The sequence below is a fragment of the Typha latifolia genome, chromosome 3, assembly GCF_019914945.1.
Source record: "Typha latifolia isolate L0001 chromosome 3, TyphaL0001v2, whole genome shotgun sequence".
Lineage (NCBI taxonomy): Eukaryota > Viridiplantae > Streptophyta > Magnoliopsida > Poales > Typhaceae > Typha > Typha latifolia.
Window position 1 is genome coordinate 2,801,137 of NC_133088.1, and position 18,711 is coordinate 2,819,847.

Genomic DNA, 18,711 nt, shown 5'->3' on the forward strand with positions numbered 1-18,711 from the left:
TAATGCGGTGAGCGTGGATCGAACACGCGACCTTCAGATCTTCAGTCTGACGCTCTCCCAACTGAGCTATCCCCGCATGTTGATATATTTGTATATATATTTATTAATTTATAAGGCTTAAGCTTTGTTATTTATTGCAGCCAAACGCGTCACACACTCATTAGTTATTACATACGTGTACGATGTACACGGATATACTATACTACGCGATTTTACCGACTCCTTATCAGCAAACTAAGCTATATCTCGCATTATATTATTGCTAGTCACACTTAGAACGCTGCCACGGCTTCCAACACGGACGCCAACGCAAATTGGCGTCGTCCTTCCCCCGGCTGCTGCTCTCTTCCTTCTGGCCCTTCCAAGAAGACTTCCTCCTTCTGGGAATTGAACAACTCATCCACTTCCCTCGCCTCCGACGCGAAGGATAACTCCTTCGCCTCCTTATCCATCTTCTTCAGCACGTTATTCCTACCTGGATATCCATATCGTAACAAGTCGTAGTTCGGTCAAAGACGCGAGTTAATCTATGTATATATGTATGTATGTATGGGTGTATGTACCTGCGAGGAAGATCCTCTCGTTGTTCTCCGCACGGATCTCGAAGCAGACGGCCTGGAAGTTCTGATCGCGAGAAGCAACGTCCACCGTCGGATGTCCCGGAGGCACTACGACAACTGAGCCAGTTGAGACCCGGCCTTGGACTAGCTGGTAGCGTTGATCCTGTTGACCTCCTTCCTGCTCCTGCTCCTCCTCCTCCTCGCGCCGACCGCCCTTCCTGGTTCGGCCTTGACGACCGGCTAAGTGGGGGCAGACTATCTCGATATAGCCGTTTCCTTCGGTGACGAGAATTATCTTCGTGGCACGCGAGTTGTAGAAAGGCGCCATCATGGAGCCCTGCCAATTAAAACGGATTCATAAAATAATATAAGGTGCCATTTGCGAACTTTTCCCAGCTACAAGAGGACGAGGAGATGTACATACGGCGCTGATGTTGACAAAGGATACTTTGACGTCCATATCTCTAAGCTGTTGGTAATCATTAGCATCTGCCTCGTAGATCTCACCATGTCGATTCGAGTGAGTCGCTTGTTTCCTGAGTAGATTGTACGGGCCTCGTGATTCACGACCAAAAGGCCAACGTCCGCCGCCGTGCGAAGCGTGTCGACTAAGTGCTCGGATTTGCTCCTCAGAAGCCCTTATTATAATTCCCTTGCTCTGCTTCTCAAATATCCTCTCTAACCTTTCGCTTGGGCTCTGATAGTAAGATAATATATCCAGAGAAATGATCAGAATAACGACAAGAATAAGCATACACAAAAGAAGGATAACATGCTGCAAGTGGATAATGTACCTTAAAGGCTGCTTGCATGACTTCCTTGCTAAATGTCCGATAGAACGACTCGGGATTTTGTCCACCAGCTCCAAAGAAATGCTTCGATTATAAATTAAGATTAGTACGCACTTAATTAGTAAACAAAAAGTTAGAAGTGTTCGTTTTACCTCAAATCGTCCAGGAATAGATACGGGTCGGAGAAGCTTAGCCATGACCAGCTTCTCACGGCTGTCACTGTTGACCAAATAGACAACTAGTCCTGATGGTATCATCATGATATCTCCTTCTCGGATTTCGTGCGACTCCTTATCGTCCTTATGTAGGATGCTCATAATTCCTCTTCCTGCATGTTGTTATATAAAAATTAGCTTCAAAGCTTATACCAAGAGAAATAACTTCCAAGAAAATTCACCTCTCACAACGTATAGAACGGTATCGGCATCCCAATGAGAAGGCATCACGAAAGTACGAGGATTAGCCTCCAAGATAGCGAGTCTGTAGTTTGCTATTCCCATCAAAAGCGGGGACTTCTCTGCAAAGTTTCTTAGAATCCTAAGGTGCCCATGCTCACTTGTAAACTGGTGCCTAAAACTTTGCCTATCAAACATGTAAGGGTTCTCTTCAGTACTCCTCTCTTCTTCCTCCTCTCTGTGAGGGTTATCCCTACTACTTCCTCTCCTCTCTCTATACCTCTCCTCACACCACTGCTCACACCTCCTCTGATCTTGTTCTTCTCCGTGCTGCTGTTGACACTTCTGCCTACACTCTCTAAGCTTCGTTTGTGGGTCTTCTCTATCTTCCATCCCCCTACTCTCTCTCTCTCTCTGCTGCTCGTATTCCTCTTGGCATCTCCTTTGGCACTGCATCCTCTCTTGGCTTCCGTGCCTGCTTTGCTCGCACGTCTGCCTGCATTGCTGCAGCCTTTGCTCCGGATCCTCTCTTGGGTTATCTTTCTTGCGGCCGTACGCTGTCTCTTCTTGTTGCCTCTCGCAGCGCTCCTCACATTTCCTCCTCATGCCTTGGTCGTAGTGCGGTTGGGCTCGGCACTCCTCCTTGCATCGGCGTAGCTCGGAGTCGTCTCGCTCATAGGAGAAGACTAAGGTGGTGGAGAGGAGGAGGATAGAGATGAATGGTAGTAAGGGAAGGATATGATTAGTAGCCATCGTTGAGCTTAGAAGGGTTAGTGGTGTAGTGAGATGGGAAGAAGGGTGTCAATTTATAGCGAGAGTTAAAGAGGTGGTGAGTAGTGTGTAGTGAATCGGCGCGTTTAACGTGGCAACTGGACCTCGAATGCATTGCTACCTGGACGAGCAAATTCGCCACGTCCATGACGGACGAGGCTCGTGACGTGGCGGGCAGAGCGGCGTTGTGGAGAAACGTGGCAGTCTGGATGAGACTGGCGAAGCCAGACAGCATCTATAAGAGCTGGTGTTGTTTCTATCTGAATTGGAGATATCGAGGTATCCAAAATTAATAGCACAACCGTTATTATTATGTGGCGCATGGAAGGGGTAAATTTTGTTGTTTATTGGGAGTATAATAAAAAGACTGACGATAAGAGAATTAACAGATGATTATAAAGTACACATATATACTTTATATGAAAAGAGATCATAACTTTGTATGCTAATTTGTATCTATACTTATCCTGCGAAATAATATAATATTTAAATTCGGCCCTGACTCCGGATCCGGCCCAATACCTCTATCGGGTCGGGTCGGGTCGGGTCGGAATCTCCAGGCAATGACTCGCAACCCGGAAGCTTTTGACACTGGTTCCGGGTCTCGACTTTCCCATGCGCTCTGTAATTTTGGGAAATCGATCTCGGCCGACGAACTCAGAGAGGTACTGTTTTTCTTTTCCGTCTCGCGCATGCTTGTTAGAATTTGGAATCAGATTCTAGGGGTTATTTTAAAGGTCTTTTGTGGTGGATTTTATTGCTTCATTTAGTTGTTTAGGTTGTTAGATAGTCTTTAGAGTTTAGACTTAAAGAGCTAATCGAACTGCACTCTCCGAGAGACGAAATAATTTTTTAACTTGCGACATCTTCTGGGCTCATTTGAGACTAAATTTCGATCCATTGTTATATTTCCCTATGGTTTTAGGTAACTTTACTAGTGCTAATATTTCAGAGACAAGTATCAAAGATTTGCACGTTTGAAGTTGCTTACTGTTTGCATTTGATGTTAGGATTTTGAATCTGGGGAAGGTAGGTAATTGAGAATTTTGCCTGGGGTATTCATTGTTCTTATCCCATTTTTTTTAATCTGAACGGTTTGTATAATCCATCAAATATAGTCGATTGCTTGTTAAGTATATAGTTCATCTTCTAATTAGGTGTGATATAAAGAAGTAGCCACTATTACTATGAAAATATATAGATCGCCAAACTTGGCATATGGAATGCCAAAATCAATCCTGTTTCCTCTGGTACTTGTACCTAGTTTACTCTAGCAATGTAGTCCAGGGTTGATTGCAAATATAAGTTCAAACTGAACAATAAAATTGTTCAAGGCTTTGATTTCTATGCCTTAGGTGGAAGTTATATAACAGGGGATCCATGAAAAAAAATCTAGGCATTGATTGTGATCATTTAAAAGCACACATTTCACTGCTCTTGCCATGTTATTAAGATGTAATGTACACAAGGGTCTTGTTTGTAATGGGGGAATAGATAATAGTCTCTTCTCAATAAGAATATATAGTGTAGTACAAATTTAAGTACCCTCAAACTAGGGCGAAAGAATTACAAAACCAGGGAAACAAATGTAAGACATTTTTCACACGTTACATAGTATCTATGAGTGAATTATTGGATTTGAGAAGAGCCCGTAACTTAAAAGAATGAACTTAGAAAGCAGGCGATATGGAGAAATATGCCACAACAGAGAGAAGGGTGACCGCAAAAGAGATTGGTATTGCGAGAAAAGTTCCATCAGATGAGTCTTGGCCTGTTGCTGGAACATTCTTTGATCCACCTGCATCCATTCACATATTTGCTCTTAGTATACAATTCAAGATCTCCTGCTATATGGCAACTCTTCTAGTTATACCTGTTTCAGTAGTCGGTGTTGCAGGAGAAGGTTCTGGCGCACCGTTGGCTGCTCATGGTGTTGTATCATAGAAAAGGATTAGAAATTGCCTATTAAACATCAATGTTTAGAGTACTGCAGCATGTAGATATATGTTTATGTGATGCTTACTGTTGCACTCGCTCACAGGTGGTGTTTTGACCTTACAAGCATCAGGAAGAGCTAATGCCTTGGTCTGGTTGACGGTGATGCCGAGAGACGATCCCCCGCCATTTAGGACCGTGCAGAGGCACTTTGGATCGGACTTCACGACACTTGCGAGCTGCGAGCAACATGAGCTCGACGGGGTTGACGCATTCCCGGAGATGTAGTTCAAGCAGGGCGCTAAGCTTATGATGGCCGACGAGCAATTGTCGGATTGGCCCGAGGTGTAGGTGGACAATGTCAGCGCGAGGACTGCCACTAGACAAACGAGGATTGGTCTCAGAGCCATTGCCTATTTGAAGATCTGATGATGGCCTGCTGAAGTTTAGATGGGAAACTTTTGAGAAAAGAATAAGATTGGTGAGGCTTTTGTTAGTGAGAAGGGGAATGGAGTTTTGGTTGAGTTGGAAGGAGCAAATAGGTTGGGGGCTTTTATAAGGGGAATTTCTGAGGAAAGGACGTCAGAAAGTAGGTAGATATTCTGGTCGAACTGCTCCTCCTACTTTCTAACGAATTTTTTTAATATGCTTAATATATTCTTCTAACGAGAACTAGTCAACTGAATGCCGTGTTAAGTTTATTCTATTGATCAGCTTATAAACCTAGTTAAGAGAGGATCTCCTAGTGGTCGTCTTTTGATGAATAATAAGATTCTTTGCTTATAAGCCTCTCAGTATTCACCAACTCTTCAACTAACCTCTCCAGACGTTGACAGCAGATAACGGCTGTTCATCCTTATCCTCATAATTCCTCTTCCTGGATGCATTTTGTTATATAAAAATTAGCCTCTAGCTTATACTAAGAGAAGTAGCTACCAAGCTAATTTACCTCTCTAAGCATTATAAGTTACTCTGCTCACACCTCCTCTGCTGTTGACGCTTCTGTCTACTCTTTCTGAACTTCCCTCTGTGGGTCATCTCTATCTTCCATCCCTCTCGTTTCTGCTCGTATTTTGCGATCTTGGCATCTTCTCTTGGCGATAGCAGGAGAAGGCTCAGGTGGTGGTGGTGGAAGGATAGGATTGATAGCCATTAATTCTTTAATTTTGTTCAATTGTTCCAATCTAAAATAATTTCCTAACATATTATCTTAAATTTAACAAACACATATAAATGATAAAAATACCCTCATTTTTTAAAGTTTAGTGTGTAAATATATTTACCAACAATTTTTAGTCTTACAAAAGAAATTTTTTTTTCCTTATACTACGATATTGGGAAAATATTAGGTAGTTTTTAAATTTTTCTTAAATAATTTATGCAAAAGTAAAATAGTCCTTTTTAAATTTAAATTTAATTTTAATTATGATTAGCTAGATATAATTAACATAATAACTTCTTTGAAAGACCATTTTAATTTCGGTGGCAGTTATAATATTTTAAAGAATATAGTGGTAATTACAATATTTTGAAAGTTTTTGGTAGAAATTATATAAAAATTCCTACTATATGTTGTGATGGCTCTGTTAGGTTGTATTGACTAAACTTGCCATTTGGATGCGAAAATCAATCCTGTTTCTCACGGTACTTACACAAAATTTACTCTAGAAATGCTCGTCTAGAGTTGATGGTGGAGTAATTGCCAGAGAGCTGGTCAAGGCTTGATTTCTTCTCTATATTAGGTACGAATTTTATGACGTTCTAGAATGAATACAATCTGAACCATATGTGAATATGAAATCAGTAGGTGGAGTTGTAAGTCTATCACTTGAAAAATCTGACAGTGATTGCGATCATTTGGATCCGCCTGTTTGACTGTTTGATTGCGATCGATTGAGAAAGTTTGTTGGCAGAGTTTTGTTTTAATTTATTTAATATATCTTATATACAAATTGAGAGAGGAAATGCGACGATAACTCTTTAATATAAGTCATATATTTGTTTACGACGGTCACTGTAATGGAAAACAAGATATCAATAACCATAAAGTTCGCCTGCAGCTCCGTCGCAATATAGCAGTCGATAATCTACAATAAAAAGAGAAAAGAAGAAAAAGTAAATGCTCCAAGAGTGACCTTGGCTTGCGATTTTGCCATGTTATTCAGGTTTAAATGTACTGTTGGGTTGTATCAGAAGCTGTGCTCATGTCTATATTGCAGTAATCTGATTCATGTTTGTGAAGTTCTGTACGCGAGAGGTTTGTTCATATTAGGGGAATAGATAAATAGTCTCTTCTCAATAAGAATATATAATGTAGTACAAATCTATATACCCTCTAAAGTAGGGCGAAAGAAATACAAAACCAGGAAAAAGAATGTAAGACATCCTTCAAACATCACATAGAATCTATTAGTAATTTATTGGATTTGAGAAGAGCTCTCGCGCGACTATAAGAATGAACTAGAAAAGCGGGGGATATGGTGAGAGGACTCTGTGACAGCCTTTGACCCGACCCACCTGCATCCATTCACATACTTGCTGTTAGTATATATATAATTCAATAACTGATGCTTCTGTATATGTTACAAACTATCAAATAATTGATCTTTGTTGTGAACTATGGAGACTCTTTTAATTAATTATACCTGCTCCAACAGTTGGTGCATGTTCATGGTGTTGCAGGAGAAGGTGCCGGTGCGCCATTGACTGTTGTTCATGTAAAAAACGATTAGAGATTGCCTCTTAAACGTCAGTATTTGGAGTACGTAATGCACTACAAAGATACGTGTTTATGGGATGCTTACTGTTGCACTCGCTCAGAGGTGGTGTACTGACTTTACAAGCACCAGGAAGAGCTAACGCCAGAGTCTGGTTGACGGTGATGCCGAAAGACGATAGGCCGCCGTTAATCACCGGGCAGAGGCACAACGGCTCAAAATGCACGACAGTCGCGAGCTGCGAGCAGCATGAGCTCGACGGGGTTGATGAATTCCCGGTGATGTAGTTCAAGCAGGGAGCTAGGCTTATGATGGCCGATGCGCAGTTGCTGGTTTGGCCCGAGGCGCTGTAGGTGGACAACGTCAGCGCGATGACTGCCACTAGACAAACGAGGATTCCTCTCGGAGTCATTGCTACCTATTTGATTTGATGGTGGCTTGTAGAGGTTTAGATGGAGAATTTAGAGAAAAGAAAAGATTGGTGAGGGCTTTTTTTTTTTGAAGTATGAGAATGGAATGGTGATGTGGTGGAGGGAGCAAATAGTATGGGGGGTGTTTTATAAGGGGAAGTTGTGAGGAAAGGACAGAAGGTGCGTATTCTGGGTGAACTGCTCCTATTTTCTAACGAATTGTTTGAATGGTAATAATGATTCAAAGAAGGTTCTTAGATTTCTCTCGAGGAGAATTCACGATTGATAACTTGAGAAGCAATATTCTGATGCCACGTTGGCGCATGTGCTTAATGGATTCTTCTAACGAGAATTATTCAACCGAATGCCGTGTAAGTTTATTCTATTGATCAACTTGTTGGTTATTTTGTCAATATTATAAAATTCTAGAGAAATTAGTTAAGAGAAGATCTCCTGTTTGTCTTCCTTGACGGGTAAAATATCCTTGCTAATAAACCTCTCAGCATTCGCCAGCTCCTCAACTAACCATTCCAGACGTTGAACAAATGGTTTTCGTGGAATTGTAATTAGCCGGATATTTTTCTACTACATTAGATTATTACAGTGTACGTCGGGATGATACGATTGCTTAATGTTTGACTAATTAATCTGGGCAGATTTCAGGCCAATGGAATTGAATATTATTGTGACGTTAACCATTGAGGGTGGACTGTGGATATCGTAGTCATACTGGGCCGGCCCTCGATAGATGGACATCAGGCCTCACTATCAGGGTAGCTTCAGATCCAAGCTGGGCTAATTAGTAGGCAATATCATCCGATCGCACAAACTTATGCACACAGAAAAGAGCGTTAAAATTTTGTGGAGCTTCACTATGAAGGGCTAAAGCAAGAACAGGCGGGTAACCGAGATGCACAAGATACGTACACAGATAGTAAGTAAGCACCCAAACGCTAGAAGAATTATAATGGTGGGGGTTCTAACATCCCTCATTTCCGGCTGTACTTCGTGTATTAATTCCTACAGGGCTTTATGTCCCCTCTTGACCCTAATCGTCCCGTCGTGTGCATGTATATGTCTGCGCTCCGGCAAAGTTAGAAAAAGAAGAAACCGGCGGGGGCGAGAAGCATCGCCAGCAAATTAGCGCCGTGAAACAGCGCCGCTCCTCCGGCACTTGAACACAGGTATTCTGGGAGCGGCGGTAGTCCATGGAACGGGGGCGGCAGCAGATCTGGACACCCAGGTCGTGGATATGGGGGGCGCGGTGGCGCTGCAAGTAATAAATAAATAAATTATTATTATTATTTAAGCATACCAAGATCAGGATATGTCGAGAGGGAAAAAGATTATATATATATATATATAGGAAGACCGGTTTATGATTAAAAATTTCACGGTGTCTAGAGGGAGGACGACGGGGATAGGGACGGGGACGGGGACGGAAGAGCCCGGAGGAAGGAGGCTGGGCATCGTCGTCTGCAGAATAACGTGGACAAATATTTAATTTAATAAAACGATTCAGAAAGCCTTGGAAGCTAAAGGGTAGATTAGTCATTGAGGAAAATAATAGTCCCTGCCTTGCATCGTGACGCCCCGCCCAGCCATTAGCGCGTCGGAATCTGCGAATAATTGGAATTGAACATGAGAAGGTAGCAAAAGAAATCTTCGAAAAAGAAAAGAAAAGGAAATTGTGAATGAGACATAATTGGCATGCAGGAGTAGAATAATTATTCGGCAACATAATTATACTGTAGAAGACGCAAGAAAGCCGTAATAGAACTTAGCCAAAAGCGAAAGTAGGACACATGCAAGAACGCCGTAAGCGGACTTAGCTAGTTACGGCTGCAGCGCACATTAGGGAATATAAAACAGCCAATGAGAAGGCAGCAGCACGTTGAAAGGACCAAGAAGTTGGGAAGAGAAAGGGAAAAGGCTAAGAAGAACAACTCGATCGCTAAGAGGACGAGACCACAGCTAGACGTTAACTAGCAGAATAATGCAAATCTTTTCTAAGCAAAGCGAGAAAACGTAAAGATATATCACAAGAACAGGCGCCAAGATCGATCACCTCCAAGAACTAGGCTACTGCTAAGATCATAACCAGCAGTCCAATAAAGCATAAAGATCGAGAATAGGAACATTTGCTCGATCACGAGAGAGATCGAAATTAAACCTCGACAGATCTCCTCTAGGGAGGAGGCAGCATCTCCTGAACCGTTTGTTCCACGGCATGAAGAGTAGAGCGAGACAACGCGGGAGGCGTTTAGGCCGCAGAGGCAGGCGGCGCCGCCACTGGATCCATCAAGTGTGGCCCCGATGGCTTCGCAGCAAGAGGCGGAGGGCTTCGAGGAGACGTTCTCGTGTGTCTCCGCTGCCTCCGGAGAAAGGCACGAAAGAAGCGCCTGGAAGGCGTCGGTCGAGCATTTTGGTCGAGGCGGCGACGGTGCCTCGGCGACGGATCCTTCCGTGAACGCGGCGGAGGCCGCGATCGCTGAGAGGAGGAGGAGGAGGAGGAAGGAAGGCTTCATATCTTGATCTTAGAGACGGAAGTAGATTTCTGGAGAAGTGAGTGAGTGACGTCTAATATTTATAGCTGCCGTTGAGTGACCCAGCTAGGACTTGGGACTCCTTTCTGTTATTTCTTGGACTAATCTGGACCGTTCATTCGTTAGTTTCTGTTATGGTTGAAGGATGACAGCTTGCGATCCCGGCCTACCTCCGGGCCTTCGCTTCGGATGCGTAAGCAAACGAATTGCAAGAATCTCCCAACAATTCCGGGACTTAGCCACCCCAACCCAACTTATCCCAAATAATAATTAACTTGCCATGTATGCTATAGCTATCTGTAGCAATTCTACGTTCGTACGGATGGAAGTTATAAGAATTCCTACATAACTTTATTATATTGTTTATAGTTGTCATTCTTGTGCTTTAAACTTTGTGTGTGTGTATATATATATATATATATATATATATATATATATATATATATATATATATATATATATATAGGAGAAGACTCTTGTACAAATGTAACAATCTCCACATGCTCATTCATCAACTAACTTTCCACTGCACTGGACTTGAAATGATGAGTAAGAGATATGAATTAGCTAGCTATTATTCGTGAAGCATACACCTAATCAGATCTTTATCTTCTTAAAATCCTCAAGTGAAGCCGAAATCTTACGAAAAAGAAAAAAACTAAGCCAAAGTTCCAGACTAAAGAGACATTGCAATTGCCTCTGCTGCATCACAACTAAGTTCCCTTGATCACAAACAAGCTAAGAAGAAGACAACGATCATCAATCTCCAGACGAACAAGAAGCCTCCGCCACCGCTCACCGGCGATTGGGCTGACGCATCTGAGCGAGGATATCGGCTGCGGAACGGCGATCGCGTTGTAGTATTAGCTGCACACCGGAGTAATTTAATTATACAAAAATGTAATATAAGTAACTAATAATCAAATGTTTCTTAATTAGATTGCTCAATTATTACATTCTTTGGGAGTCGATGGTTGGCCTGGATCCGGGAGGACGGGAGCTTCAGGGCTGGCTGCAAAATTGTCAGAAATATGAGGACCGAAATGAAGAAAGAAAGAAAAGATAGCTATAGTAGTTGAAGGGTGAAAGTATAAATGTACCTGGACTAAGTTTGTCCGCACCTGTAGGTGTGACGTTGCGGAGCGGCGGCAAGGACTGGGATTCTGCGGGAAAAGATGCAGAGAGGAAGAAGACACCCACGGCGCAGGTTAGAAAATGGAACCATTTGTGAATCAAAAACCAAATAAAAGAAAAGGAAAAAGAGTAGCATCTGGCGAGCATCAGATGTTTACGCCAATAAGTGAATAAAAGAAAATAAAAGAAAAAGAAAAAAAAATGATTTGGTGGACCTCGGCAGATCTTGACGAAGGAATCGGCGGCGGCGCTCGCGTTCGGAGCTCGGCAGGAGTAGAAGAGGGAAACGACGCAGGAGACGTCGATCGGGAACCCGAGGAGGAGCGGATCCCGTACCAGGTGGCAGAAGCAAGCGCCGTCGCCGCCGCGGAGGAAGGCAGCGCAGCACGCGACAGAGGGAGCGAACGTGGGGACGTTCGGCGGCGCCGCGACGTAGGGGAGACACGCCGACATCGCGACAAGTCGAAACGGGCAGTCGATCGGCAGAGCTGGCGGCGGCGGATTCTGGGCAGCGGAGGAGGCGATAGCGAGAGCGGCGAAGAGAGCGAGAGCGAGAGCGAGGGCGAGATCCATCGGTTTCTTGGCGATGGAGTATGACAGAAATGCCCTTTTCTGGAGGGAAACGAGCAGAATGGGATTTCTCGATCGTATTCGTAGGTGGTTTATTAGTTCGTTACTTGGTCTCGTTAAATGGAACGAAAATTTGCATATGACATCCTCATTTTAAGTTAATTTTCTTTTCCAACTCCGCAGTTGTACTATTTGCAAATCACACCAAAAAGTTTTTAGTAAAATAAGCGGACATCTGTTTCATGCTTTATAAATCAAAGTAAGTTATATCCAATATTACACATTAATTACCATATCAATAAATAAAAGGCTACAACTTCAAACGAATCAAACAAATAATATGTAGCTCTTCCCCACAAAAATTACTACTAGACTTGAATCATAAACACGTAAGGCTCTATTCATATGCCAATCATTGCTATAGAAGCAAGCAGTGCAGCAGTAGCAGAGACCGAGTAGAAGCTAAAATGTTTGGAAGCAGAACTAGGCAGCACCAGTGGTCGTTGGCCTTGGTTAAACCCCCCGTCGGCAGTCGGCGACGGCGTCTCCGGCTCGAGAGTCGACGACGATGGAGATAGAGTTGAAGGTGATGATGGAGACAATGAGGTTGACGGCATGGGTGGCATCGGAGCTGCGTAAAATTAATTTGATATAGTTAACTAATCTACCTGTTAGTTAATTATAAGATCACGAGCGAAAACAAAATGGATATACGATCTTACGTAGTGGCGGTAGAGAAGGACCATATGCCAAGGGACCTACAAAATAGGATATCAATATGATTCAACACGTACTAAGTTAGACGTTCCAATTTAAAGTAATACAACAAGAAATTAACAAGTAGACAGTAGTTCGTACCTGGGCCTGGAACTGGCGTGGCTGTGCCTGGGAAACAAGATTACAATCTTATTAATAACTACTCTGAAAGCTTTTAAGTTATTAGTTGTTAGAGATTAATAGTAATAATAATAATAATAATAATAATAATAATAATAATAATAATAATACCTCTACATTGTAGTGGTACCGACGGCGTCGTTGATTTGCACATGCGCGGCAACGATATGGCGAGCGTGCGGTTGATCGGTAGGCCGAACGGCACGTTCCCCGTCAGTATCAGACACGCGCAATCGGTACTCGTGGCGATGAGCGACGCGAGAGACTTGCAGCAGCTGGCAGTCGGAGATCCGCCGCCGTTGGTGCTGCCTGTCAAGTAGTTGAAACATGGAGTGAAGCTAGTGAGCAAGGCGGTGGTGCACGACGTCGAAACCTGGCCGGAGATGGGCGAGATCACGGCCATCAATATAGTGGTAGATAATAGCACAGAAATTGCCCTAGAATGATCCATGTTTAACTCTATGGTATGGTGCACTCGGTTGAGCTACCTAGGGATGAGTTGGAACGCTGGAGTGTTATATATATATATATATATACAGTAGTCTTGAGTGAATTGGGGGTAGATTTGGAGTTGGTTATGATGTTTACCAACCTGAGCTAATATATGTGTTTACGTGTGGAAACTGTGGAAAGGTTGAATTGGGTGGACACGTGGTAGATGTTGAGTGGGTTGTATTTTTCTTGGTGCGACGGATGAGAAGAACAATTCGACATGAGTCAATGGAGTTAGGAGCGGTTGGCATGCGAACTATATATACGTGTTTGAAGCTTAGCGTTTGGTGTTTCTTTGACGCAAGTTAAAAGTGAACAAAAGGTTGTATGTAGAGAAGCCTGGTAAAGAATTCTTAGATTGGCAAAACCTTTAGATCTGGAGTTTGAAATTTATATACCTGTCACTTATAACGATCTTATACATATATTATAAGCTTGCATACTAATTATAGACTAAATAAAAAGGTATTTCTATTTATGAAATAACTAATGAGATGATAAGACTTAATCACTAAACTATAATATTTGAAACAGTATACATATAAATATAAACTTTATAATAGTACGGCGGTTCTCTAGTCCGGTTGGAAAAGCTTATATAGGCCCAACTAAACACTCAAACACTCTAATAACTATGAATTAAAGTATATATCCTATACTGATCAAATCCAACCATCAATTAAACTTTCATACTCCTCTATTTTGGATGGTTTACTTATATATATATATATATATGCTAATCATGGCAAGACTTTTAAACTTGATTAGTATGCATCTACTCACCCTGGGTGGAGAAGTTGGCCAAACACAAAAAAATTAAGTATTTTTTCTACGACCAACTTAACATATGTCATAACTAACTATACTCTCAATGTCATAAATAACTCATTTCCATTATTTCCCTTATTATAGATTACAACTCTAACAAGCTATCCCTGGTCCACATGGAGCCGTTAGTAGGAAGAGTTTGGCCACCAATTCTAAAGTCCAATTCTATATAAAGCAGCCCCATTTCCTCTCAATTATATCCACCGCCAAAGTAAGAAGCCAAACTCATCTCCATTCCATTCTCTTTTGCCTACTCTTTAAGATATCTCAAGGAATGGCTAGGAGAGTGATGGAGATTGCGCTAGCGTTGACCATAGTGACAACCATGCTCTCAACCTATGTCTCAGCCCAATCTGGCTGCACAACTGCGATCATTAGCCTCGCCCCTTGCCTCAACTACATCTCCGGCAACACGTCAACGCCGTCGTCATCGTGCTGCTCGGCGCTCGCCAGCATCGTCAAGTCACAGCCGCGGTGCCTCTGCACGGTGCTCAACGGCGGGGCCTCGTCCCTCGGCATCGCCATTAACCAAACGAAGGCGTTGGAACTCCCCGGAGCCTGCAAGGTCCAGACTCCCCCTGTTAGTCAGTGCAACGGTAGGCACTCAGATCTTCTAATTTGATATTATAAAACTTTCAACTTAAGCATTTAACTCTTCTGTGATTTTGGTTACGTTTTAGCTGTAGCCGGTGCACCCGCGGCAACTCCAACTGCCTCTCCGACGACCCCGACCACAACTCCGGCGACCCCGTCTACCACGTCCACACCATCAGTTCCAAGCGTTCCTTCAGGTAGTTTAGCATATATATTAAAATGGTGGATGTGAAATTAATACTCATTAACAGAAAAAAAAAAATTAGAAGCATTATGACATGGTTTACGATTAAATGCAGGAAGCAGTGGATCCAAGAGCACCCCATCTACTACCAGTGAATCCTCGGATGCTAAATCCAACAAATCTGCCATGATGTCCATCGTCTTCCTCGCCTCTTGTGCATCACTTGCTCTAGTTATCTAAGTCTAGCAGCATACTATTCTGAGCATTTATTAGTGTGGCATCTTGTATTCTTTCTCCCATTTGGTTTGTTTGATATGTACAATATTTCAATATGATTCATGTTGTTGGTTACAATAAAAGAGATGTATGAATTATAATTTGGTACCTCATATATATCTCATCTTATTTTAAAACTAGGCAAAAGATATTATGTGTACTAAATGACAAAGTTGCAGGTCCATGGTAGTTCAACTAATATGATTCATGGCACAACCTCTAAAATGGGAACAGCTTGGCTAATATGAACAGTTTAATTTAACTCAGCTGAAGGCTAATGAACAGCTCGAATTCAACTCAAGACCAAATGAGTTGAATTAGGGGTAGACAACTTGCCATAAAGCAAAAGGATCAGTTCATAGGGTTATGGAATCCATGAGCTACCTCCACAGAAAACAAGAAGAAGATCAATCTTGTTATATATATAAGGTAAAAGTGTGTACTTCAATGGAGTACACACTGCCTCAATCTACAAGAAAGGAATAAGATGCTCTGTTTTGTTCTTTTATCAGATATAAGTGATGTTTTACAATACACTCTGTCACATAGATAAATGATATCAGAATAGATAATGGAAAATAAAAATTAATTATAATTTGACGAGGTTTAATTAAAAAAGCTTGCTTTGATATTATGGATCAGAGATAGCAATATCCTTCTTGGCAGTACAACTCTCTTATGCTAGCGTTTCTAGGCATAAAAAAGAAGAAGAAATCCCTCCATCTTTGAGGGATTCTTCTCCCTCTTCCCTCATTTAGGATAAGAGCCAGAGAGAGGCTCATTTTTTTCTTATCCTCCTCGTTTATTTTCTTTTTCATCTTCATTTCTTTTCTCCCTTCTCTGTTCTTTCTCTCTCTCTCTCCTCCTTATGGCCAATGTTACCCCGTCGCCGTGGTCACCACCTCGTCTCCGTCCCTGCCATCACACCCTTTCTCTCTGCCATCGCCTAATCAACAATAGTCTAAGCTTGCTGAATCTGACGGATGCCTCCCTATTTTTTTTTCTTCTATTGTCCATTGTATATTATGTTTTCTATATCTTTGCTTTTGGTTAGTCTAGATCTGTAATGGTCACAATAGAATTACTGGGAACTAAATCTTTTGTGCCGGTGTAGCAACTTAGGTAGAATTATTTTGCTTTATGTCAGTATGTTCTTTGAGTTTGATATTATATAATTTTGCCGGATGGCGTAAGATTGTGTAAACTATCTCCTCATTTTCTTTATATATCGGGCTTGTACATCGGATGAATTATATTTTCCTTATAGCCTATAGGCTTTCTTAAAAAAAAAAATGTAGCACCTCTGTTAGAGTAGGTTGAACAAAATATATTTAAATTAAAATAAAAACAGAGTAGGTTTCCGCCGTCAACTTTACTTTTTATTAAAAAACTTTATTCTTAATTTGATCTTAGTTTAATCTGAGTACTGTAAGATAACTAACCAAATGTACCCCCCTTTGGTCTATCAGACAATCAATTTACGACGGTCTTTATTATATTTAACTAATTTTCTTTTCTTTTTTTAGTTTTTTATGAAAAAATATGATAAATTAGTCAAGAGTTAGAACTTCCGTTGAAATATACCTCGAACTGAAGTATACATATGAACAGACTAAACTCTTGGTTGAAGGAGAGGAGCCTCCCCAACTCTGTTAAAATTAATTAATTAACTTTTTTTAATTATTCAAGAGTCGGAATACTAAATAAAGATTAAATAAAGAGTCAATCTCTCTATATACAGAAGCACTTAAATTCAAATCTAAGTATTGTTGAGACAATACTCCACTAAGCTATCGCGCTGACCCAAGCCATCAAGTGATTAAATTATTAAATAATTTTTTCTATAATAATTATTAATCGTAGGAAGAATACCTAACAACTCTTTAGTATCTAATTAATTAAATTGAAGCAACTAATAATTTCTGAAATTTAATAACCTCGGGGCAGATTATCTGCAATTCCAAATTATACGAATTTCCAACGGGCAGACATCTAATTGACTCGCCAGCCATAAGCACTTAGCAGCAGCTTGGAGACGTGAAGTTAGAGAGCTACTCTTAATCTACTGTTGCTTTGACTCAACATACAGGCAGGCATCTAATCCAAATTGATACAGTAAGGGCTGCACAGGATCTGTAGTTGTTGTTGTTGGAACGCCCTTAAACAACCAATCAATATTAAAATAAGCACTAGTCCACACTCCACAGACAGAAGAAATTCCTAGCAAAATTAGTTCACCTACTAAACCTGAATCAAAGTACAACTTGATAACAGAAGAAAAAGAATAAAAAGAAGAAGAAGAAGAAGTTAGTTACATCCTTCGAGCTACCCATAACCATAAATATGGTAGGAGAAGTTTCGGCCAGCCACCCAACCATTGATCTCCATATAAATCTCATCACAGAGCACAAACTTATACTCCACCAATCCCTCCATTAATCTCATCTCCAAGCTTCTCTAGATCGTATCATCCAAATCATATAAACACAAATGGCTCAGAGTGAATCCAAGATGGGTCTTGGCCTCCTCTTCTTTGCCATGCTCTTCGCGCTCTCTTCGGCCCAGTTGAACTGCGTGCCGGCGATAACCGGCCTCTCGTCTTGCATAAGCTACTTCGTCGGCAACTCGTCGAGCCCAACCTCGGCGTGCTGCAGCCAGCTCTCCAACCTCATGCAGTCCCAGGAGCCCTGCTACTGCACCATCGTCAATGGCGGAGCCACCTCCGCGCTGGGGTTCATCTTGAATCAAACGCAGGCTATTAGCCTACCTACCATTTGCAACTTGCATCCTCTCACCCAATGCGACGGTATGCTCTAATTTCTCAGAATGTAGGATGACATTTGAACATTTCTCTTAGAATGTTTGCTTATTCGGATAAGAGAACCCCTGATATCTCAGTATTAGGCTGAGGTTTATTATTGAACAAAAATTAAAGCAACTGTGCTACTGCAGCTCTCGGTACCCCCATCCCTGCAACACCCTCTCCGTCATCAGCTCCTCCTCCGGCGCTGTCAACTCCGTCAACCCCGAACGTCGCTTCTCCATCTACTAGTCCACTTCCATCAGGTATAACAAAGCTAACCAAAAACCAACTAAGCTCATCAATGTTAGAAAGAAACACACTCCCTTACATAGTTTGGTGTTGATCCAGGGACAGGACTGAAGACCACTCCAACGACAGTTCAATCGTCAGCAGCTAGGAGCTGCACCACATTTGCCCCTGCTCTGCTCTTCTTCCTCCTCTTCCTGGCTTCTTAAGCTCCATCCAGACTGCTATGGCTTCTAAGCCTTGTTCTCAGGAAAATTTCTTCAAAGTTCTTGTCTGAATTGCTGTAACGTATGTCTGTTTGGATATTATTTGATTGAGAGCTCATTTTCAGATTGCAAAATCTAGTTGCTGTTAGTACATTCATCATATACAAAGATTGCTTTGCACATACTATGTCAGAGTGTTAGATTTGAAAAACTATTGAGTGGATTATAACATCTAACATCCTATGTTTACATAATAACCATTCGAACAAAATTTAAAAATGCTTTTGTGTCCGAAGAATGAGATTTGTTGAGTCATGATGCGTTGCAATATCATGACAATAAATGCATAAATCATG

General features: G+C 41.7%; 5 protein-coding genes, 1 long non-coding RNA gene and 1 other non-coding gene across 7 annotated transcripts; 2 read left to right on the forward strand and 5 right to left on the reverse strand.

Moving 5' to 3' along the window:
• Positions 1-3: 3 nt before the first annotated feature.
• On the reverse strand, positions 4-76 carry TRNAF-GAA (transfer RNA phenylalanine (anticodon GAA)). The gene has a single exon. It is a non-coding gene; the product is annotated as a tRNA-Phe (tRNA).
• A 196-nt stretch (positions 77-272) lies between these two features.
• Positions 273-2,499, reverse strand: LOC140783511 (vicilin Cor a 11.0101-like). The gene is made up of 6 exons (XM_073130412.1): positions 1,749-2,499; positions 1,504-1,679; positions 1,355-1,435; positions 985-1,257; positions 564-897; positions 273-475 (listed from the first exon to the last, which is right to left on the reverse strand). The coding sequence occupies exons 1-6, from the start codon at positions 2,497-2,499 to the stop codon at positions 273-275; spliced, it is 1,818 nt and encodes a 605-aa protein (XP_072986513.1).
• A 1,491-nt stretch (positions 2,500-3,990) lies between these two features.
• LOC140784443 (non-specific lipid transfer protein GPI-anchored 5-like) lies at positions 3,991-4,979 on the reverse strand. Its single transcript, XM_073131860.1, has 3 exons — positions 4,541-4,979; positions 4,391-4,438; positions 3,991-4,315 (listed from the first exon to the last, which is right to left on the reverse strand). Exons 1-3 carry the CDS (start codon positions 4,860-4,862, stop codon positions 4,188-4,190), a joined length of 498 nt encoding a protein of 165 aa, XP_072987961.1. The 5' UTR covers positions 4,863-4,979; the 3' UTR covers positions 3,991-4,187.
• A 7,062-nt stretch (positions 4,980-12,041) lies between these two features.
• Positions 12,042-13,299, reverse strand: LOC140783367 (non-specific lipid transfer protein GPI-anchored 20). The gene is made up of 4 exons (XM_073130237.1): positions 12,838-13,299; positions 12,688-12,714; positions 12,552-12,587; positions 12,042-12,460 (listed from the first exon to the last, which is right to left on the reverse strand). Exons 1-4 carry the CDS (start codon positions 13,175-13,177, stop codon positions 12,231-12,233), a joined length of 633 nt encoding a protein of 210 aa, XP_072986338.1. The 5' UTR covers positions 13,178-13,299; the 3' UTR covers positions 12,042-12,230.
• A 918-nt stretch (positions 13,300-14,217) lies between these two features.
• On the forward strand, positions 14,218-15,213 carry LOC140783284 (non-specific lipid transfer protein GPI-anchored 15-like). Its single transcript, XM_073130110.1, has 3 exons — positions 14,218-14,642; positions 14,727-14,837; positions 14,940-15,213. The coding sequence occupies exons 1-3, from the start codon at positions 14,321-14,323 to the stop codon at positions 15,062-15,064; spliced, it is 558 nt and encodes a 185-aa protein (XP_072986211.1). The 5' UTR covers positions 14,218-14,320; the 3' UTR covers positions 15,065-15,213.
• A 2,023-nt stretch (positions 15,214-17,236) lies between these two features.
• Positions 17,237-18,372, reverse strand: LOC140783907 (uncharacterized). The gene is made up of 2 exons (XR_012108200.1): positions 18,232-18,372; positions 17,237-18,145 (listed from the first exon to the last, which is right to left on the reverse strand). It is a non-coding gene; the product is annotated as an uncharacterized lncRNA (long non-coding RNA).
• LOC140783905 (non-specific lipid transfer protein GPI-anchored 5-like) lies at positions 17,591-18,537 on the forward strand. Its single transcript, XM_073131034.1, has 3 exons — positions 17,591-17,906; positions 18,053-18,166; positions 18,252-18,537. Exons 1-3 carry the CDS (start codon positions 17,591-17,593, stop codon positions 18,356-18,358), a joined length of 537 nt encoding a protein of 178 aa, XP_072987135.1. The 3' UTR covers positions 18,359-18,537.
• The last annotated feature ends 174 nt before the right edge of the window (positions 18,538-18,711 follow it).

Coding starts and splice junctions, on each gene's coding strand:
- LOC140783367 (XM_073130237.1), bottom strand. CDS start 13,177: ATGGATCATTCTAGGGCAATTTCTGTGCTATTATCTACCACTATATTG. Junction 12,715..12,837: donor GGTACCACTACAATGTAGAG/GTATTATTATTA, acceptor CTTGTTTCCCAG/GCACAGCCACGCCAGTTCCA. Junction 12,588..12,687: donor CACGCCAGTTCCAGGCCCAG/GTACGAACTACT, acceptor CCTATTTTGTAG/GTCCCTTGGCATATGGTCCT.
- LOC140783511 (XM_073130412.1), bottom strand. CDS start 2,499: ATGGCTACTAATCATATCCTTCCCTTACTACCATTCATCTCTATCCTC. Junction 1,680..1,748: donor CGTTCTATACGTTGTGAGAG/GTGAATTTTCTT, acceptor AACAACATGCAG/GAAGAGGAATTATGAGCATC. Junction 1,436..1,503: donor CTATTCCTGGACGATTTGAG/GTAAAACGAACA, acceptor TTATAATCGAAG/CATTTCTTTGGAGCTGGTGG.
- LOC140783284 (XM_073130110.1), top strand. CDS start 14,321: ATGGCTAGGAGAGTGATGGAGATTGCGCTAGCGTTGACCATAGTGACA. Junction 14,643..14,726: donor CCCTGTTAGTCAGTGCAACG/GTAGGCACTCAG, acceptor GTTACGTTTTAG/CTGTAGCCGGTGCACCCGCG. Junction 14,838..14,939: donor AGTTCCAAGCGTTCCTTCAG/GTAGTTTAGCAT, acceptor GATTAAATGCAG/GAAGCAGTGGATCCAAGAGC.
- LOC140784443 (XM_073131860.1), bottom strand. CDS start 4,862: ATGGCTCTGAGACCAATCCTCGTTTGTCTAGTGGCAGTCCTCGCGCTG. Junction 4,439..4,540: donor ACCTGTGAGCGAGTGCAACA/GTAAGCATCACA, acceptor CACCATGAGCAG/CCAACGGTGCGCCAGAACCT. Junction 4,316..4,390: donor AACACCGACTACTGAAACAG/GTATAACTAGAA, acceptor GAATGGATGCAG/GTGGATCAAAGAATGTTCCA.
- LOC140783905 (XM_073131034.1), top strand. CDS start 17,591: ATGGCTCAGAGTGAATCCAAGATGGGTCTTGGCCTCCTCTTCTTTGCC. Junction 17,907..18,052: donor TCCTCTCACCCAATGCGACG/GTATGCTCTAAT, acceptor GTGCTACTGCAG/CTCTCGGTACCCCCATCCCT. Junction 18,167..18,251: donor TACTAGTCCACTTCCATCAG/GTATAACAAAGC, acceptor GTGTTGATCCAG/GGACAGGACTGAAGACCACT.